Genomic DNA, 5,509 nt, shown 5'->3' on the forward strand with positions numbered 1-5,509 from the left:
CGGTCCTCGGTAGATGGTGCTGTTGCTTCAGCTGCAGCAGCCGCTCGGCACAAACGGCGCAGAGGAGGAGTTCTTGATTCAGTTCTTTCAGTCCTTTCGGTTAATTCAGTCCCTCCGTTCTTAATTAATAGGAAAAAAAAATTTTACACAGAGATTTGGACTCTATTTGCCGCTGCAAAATAGAGTGTTCAGATAAGGTCTTCTGCCAGCTCGGGGCCAAGCTATCACATCTGAGCTGGATCCAAGAACCTGAAGTTTCTGTGTGTTTCCTGGAGACTTAAGAAATGCAGAATCCATGTCCCTAGCTATTTGCATTTCCATGTGTGTCTGTCATGCCAGCTGCCCATCCTCACCTTCTTGGGTAGCGGGGCTCAAGCAGAGAGGTGGCCAAACCAGGATTTCATTGCCTTCATTTTTTCCCATCACCTTTCTTTGGCAGGAGCAAATGTGAACATAAAAACGAACAACCAAGATGAGGAGACTCCTCTGCACACTGTCGCACGTTTGGGTGTTCCAGAGCTTGTGGCCTTTTACATGGAACAAGGAGCGCACGTTGATGCTCTCAATGCCTACATGGAGACTCCTCTGGCCTGTGCAGCCTATTGGGCCCTGCACTATAAGGATCAGATGTACAGCCCTGATCACCACCTCATCTGTCGGATGCTCTTGGACTATAAAGCTGAAGTGAATGCTCGTGATGAGGATTTCAAATCACCGCTCCACAAAGCTGCCTGGAACTGCGATCATGTCCTGCTGCATATGCTGCTGGAGGCAGGAGCAGAAGCAAACGTCATGGATGTCAACGGTTGTGCACCCCTACAGTATATCATAAAAGTGACATCTGTGAGGCCAGCTGCCCAGCCTGACATCTGCTACCAGCTGCTACTGAATCATGGGGCAGCTAGGATATATCCTCTGCAATTCCACAAGGTTAAGTACGTCTTTGTACAGGTGTGATACGGAGAGAGGTGATGTCTTGAACAGGAAAGGGATTAGAGATCCAAACTTCAGGGCTTGGTGGTATCTGGATTTGCTGGAGTCCAGAATGCCCAAAATGCCCAGAATGCCCAAAACCTTGTGAGCCAACCTGTAAGAGTGATATCATTTAACTGAAGTGAAATTACAGTTTTTAATGCCAGAACCAGACCTAGATTCCATTTTTGTTCTTATCCTGAAAATCCAATCTCTAAATGCTGGTTCAAGCCTAATTTTTCAGACCTGATTTGCTTTCTCATTTCAGAAGTCCTACATGCCTTTGTGAAATCTGGCTCCATACAGGCTTCACTGGGTTATATGAAATGCATATTTCAAGACCTCTACTAAAGGTTGGAGATAAGACCAGTTGATTTACATTATCACCTCTTACCTTTAAAAATCTATTAAAAATGAAATGGAACTCAAAAAAGCTGTGGCACATTCCCAGGAAATGTCGGAAATTAAGGCAAAATGCTGGGCTTGGGCTCATAGTTGATTAAAAAAAAAAAAAAAGAAAGAAAAATAATTGCAGGATCCTTCCCCCAAAATTTCTAAACGTCTGCAAAGCCCAAGACATGACAGAAGTAGCTAGCAGTCTTATTTAAGCTTGCTGTAGCCAGGACTTACTTTCTCTCATATCATGCCCTTAGCCATATTTTGCAGTTCCTCCACTATATATGTGAAGTTTTAACAAGCCAAGCAACCAAAAGCCTTTGAATGAAATGTCAAACTTTTGATTGTGCCCTCTTGAGCCCAGGATGAGCTGTCCCTGTCCATTCTGAACACTTAGATTCCTAGAGCGTGTTCGAGAGCAAGGTCTGGGGTCTCATTTTTCTGCCTCTGCCTTTCTCCTGTTGTATGGAGTGGGTCTCCCTTCCAAACCACTGTTTGCCACCTGTAAAATACGTAGGATGATACTTATCCCAGAGGGATATTGTGCAGTTTTGTTTGTGAAAGCTTGGTGACTGTGTGGGACAAGACTGTGCATTGTATGGTGTGAATGCAGTGTTATCCCCTAAGTGTGAGTGACAATAGACTTTGGGCTTTTTTCCTACAGAGCTAATGTTACCAGGCAAAGCAGTTCTTTCAGGGGCCTCGTATGGCTTGGAAGCCTTACTTCTGAGCTGTGTTACCTCCCAGTCTTCTTTTAAAATTTCCCCGTAATGATGCACTATTCATTCATATGATGGGAAATTTTCTGTTCATGCTGCGTGACCTGAAGCAAGGACGTTGTGTATGACTTTACCTGGTGTTGAGTCACTCAACCCAGAGACAAAAAAGTTATCTCCAGATTAGGGTGATAAAGCCCACCCCTTCAGCAAGCTACCCTGCTCTGGAGATCTAAGCCAGTACTTTTGTATGATGATAGACTGGGGCATGCACAGCTCCATGGGGTGTAGCCTGGGTTTTCTTGTTGTACTTGCTCGGAGTTGTGTAGACAGGGATTGTGTCTTTTGCATCTCCAACCTTATCCTCTCGTAGTTCTTTGGCTATGTCTGTCTCAGTACGCCACTGCACAGTGCCAAACATCCATGCTAGCCCCAGCTTCTTGGTGGTCCTCATGTTCTCTGTGCATCCTGCCTGCAGGTGCTACAAGCCTGTCATTCCCACCCCAGAGCCGTGGAGATTGTTGTCAATTCCTATGAGCACATCAAATCAACATCGAAGTGGAAAGCAGCCATACCTGATGATGTCTTTGAGGTGAGCTCTAAATGAGTTGTAACTGAGTAAAATCCAAGCTCTTTATTTGCATTCTCCATTATCTGACCACAGAAAAGTGAGAATGCTTTTGAAAGAGTAGAACGTCTCAGAGGATTTGGGACTTCCCAAAGTGACTTTATATCACTCACTTGACAAAAGTATATCACTCACTGACAAAAGAAATACTTCTGAGAAATTTTCATTGCAATATGATCCTTTGGAGCACCCCCTGTCAGGGAAGCTGCAGGAGCTCAGCTCTCCCTGCATGCAGCAACTGCAAAGATTCTGGTTATGGTTGGTGTTTCTTCAGATCTGTCAATGTGCGTGTTTATACATTTTTAAAGTCAACAGATGTTTTAAAAGTACCATAGGTATGACTATGTATCTTTAGATTCTGTTGCATGGGTTAGCTTTCTGTGAGCAGGACTGGTTAGTTGCAAATACAGAGAAGAATTTCAATGAAAAATAAGAGATCAAAGATGAAAAGGTGTCGAGAGTCAAAACTGTGGAACAAACTATGTGCTTTGACATAATTATGCTTTTAATTCAGAAATCTTCATAGACTCAATATCCAGTTTAAACCTAGTTTTTGACTAATACTGGGTTTTTTCAAAATTTTCAAATCAGTGCCGAAGATAAATGCACCAATGCATGCTCTACATTACCAGTGATATTTGGGGAACTCTAACCATATTATAACACAAAGTTATATAACCAGAGGGACTGTGGGACTTTTTGGGGGGTTGGATTTGCTCAGAAAAGATTTAAAGAAAGAATTCTAGGTGCACACGAAATTAAAAATTTTTTTTCCCCTTAACAACACAGCAACAATGCCAATACCATCAACGCCAACAGCAATAGTAATAATAATAATTTTTCTTCAAACAAAAATTTTAACCTGAAATATTGGAACATTCTTACTTGGAAAAGTTCACAGTTGTCCTATTTCTTTGTTGAGATTTTAATTTTTGTTGTCAAAGCTATTTGCTGAATTTGACGAAAATTTTATGTTGACACAAATCTGCACTTTTCCATACATAAAGTGTATCTGAAAATATGTGTAACCAGACCTGTCAAGTAGCAAGGTTATAAAACAAAGTCAAGTCACACATAGTGGCACATATTTACCATTTGATTCTTTTATTTCAAAGTAATTTTTAAGTGTCTGCACTTTTCTTCTCGTGGGGATTCAATTTTATCTGTTCTAAAAGGCTGCTGGGGTGATGAGTAAGGCCAAAGGTACTTTGCTGTTTGCAGCCCCAGTGAACTCACCGGTAAGGCCGGCAATACCCTGCCTCAGGGCCCCACAGTGAGGTTTAGGGGATTAACTTGTCCGTGTGCACTAACCCTGAGCTGGCTGCAGTACCTGTTCAGATCAGGACTAATACCACCAGAGGAACCCCCACCTCAAACTGAGGGATATGAGACATATCAAATCTAAGGATTTCATCATGATGTTTAACTTAACTCTAAATACTTGAGGCAAGCATAAAATTTCTGTGTGGGCATTTGGCTAAACCAAGTCCCTGGTGGTTGGAGACTCCAAGGGACAGGATGGCTGGCTGTGCTTTTTAACTTGTTCTGCCAAGGGCTGCCTGTGGGCAGGGGAAAAGGAGGGAACGAAAACAGCCTTATCACCTTAAAACACGCTTGTGGGTTTTTTTTTTACAGCGTCACCAGGATTTCTATGACTCTTTGTTCACTGTGTGCAGCAATTCACCACGGTCACTCATGCATTTATGTAGATGTGCCATACGGGCGATACTGTCAGAAAAGTGCCACCGAGAAGTTCCCTTGCTCTCCATCCCCCTCTCCATGAAGAAGTACTTGCTCCTGGAACCAGAAGGAATCATCTACTGAGCCACAACAGCGCAGGCACCAGAATCTTCCTTTCTGCATCTGCAAGTGTTTGCGGGGTGCTGGAGATCCAGGCACAACCCTGACACAGACCTTCACTTCTGTACAGCTGCAGGCCAGCCTGAAGCTGGGCTGGGATTTACCAGCTCTCCTCAGGGCAGCTGTCTTTCCCTGTACTGAGGAATCACAGCTACAGGTTGTGGGATGCACTGGGGAAGGCAGAGCTGGAAGGATCCCTGCTCCAAGCGAACACATACTTCCATGATTTGTCTAACCTAGCTTAAACGATGTTGCTGCTTCCTTTGGTATTTATTCCACTGCCAGCTAGACAGCATTAGATTCAATCTGAACACCTTTTGATACCGTTTCACCGTAGTTTTCTTCAGCTGTCATTTTCGGAGTGAAAGAAAGGATACCGTCAAAAAATAGGACATTTCTTAGAGTCACAGAAATGCTTTCTCAGAAAGAAATGGGCAAACTGCTTTGAACTGTAACCACAGACAGGATTTCAGTAGTCTCCATGTTTTCCTGTGGTTTGACTCTCAATTCAATGTTACTTACTCCACTGTTCACCATACCAGTCTGTATCTTATAAAGCTTTGTCATAATAATATCCCTTTTAATTGTAACAATTGTTTCCATTATCATTCATAGTATGTGAACAGGATTGAAATCTGCAGCACTGAAATTTCTGTACATTTATATTCTTGACCGAGTAAGCTTTTAGCAGATGCTTTCTCTGTTTCCACTCTCACTGTGACCGATGATAAACTCATATCCTGGTGTCAAGAAATGCAGGTAGAATGGACGTGCCTCTGCAGCCTGCCCGGCTGTACTTACACCCATCCTATATCCCTCAGGATGGTGTTGGATGGGATCTGGGAAGAATTAGAACCCTTCTGTTCATTGATTATGAAAGGAACCTAGCCTGGTAATGTGGACTACACACCTCATTTTTTGGCAGCTAAGCACAGGT

The 5,509-nt window shown here is 43.1% G+C and overlaps 1 protein-coding gene across 1 annotated transcript in view; it reads left to right on the forward strand.

Annotated features, from left to right (window-relative positions):
* Positions 1-4,536, forward strand: part of ASB4 (ankyrin repeat and SOCS box containing 4) — an 11,010-nt gene extending 6,474 nt beyond the window's left edge. Inside the window, exons 3-5 of the mRNA XM_010133990.1 lie at positions 440-930; positions 2,563-2,676; positions 4,348-4,536. Coding sequence (XP_010132292.1) covers positions 440-930; positions 2,563-2,676; positions 4,348-4,536 — 794 coding nt within the window. The remainder of the gene's footprint in view (positions 1-439; positions 931-2,562; positions 2,677-4,347) is intronic.
* The last annotated feature ends 973 nt before the right edge of the window (positions 4,537-5,509 follow it).

Source organism: Buceros rhinoceros, unplaced genomic scaffold (genome assembly GCF_000710305.1).
Source record: "Buceros rhinoceros silvestris isolate BGI_N320 unplaced genomic scaffold, ASM71030v1 scaffold594, whole genome shotgun sequence".
Lineage (NCBI taxonomy): Eukaryota > Metazoa > Chordata > Aves > Bucerotiformes > Bucerotidae > Buceros > Buceros rhinoceros.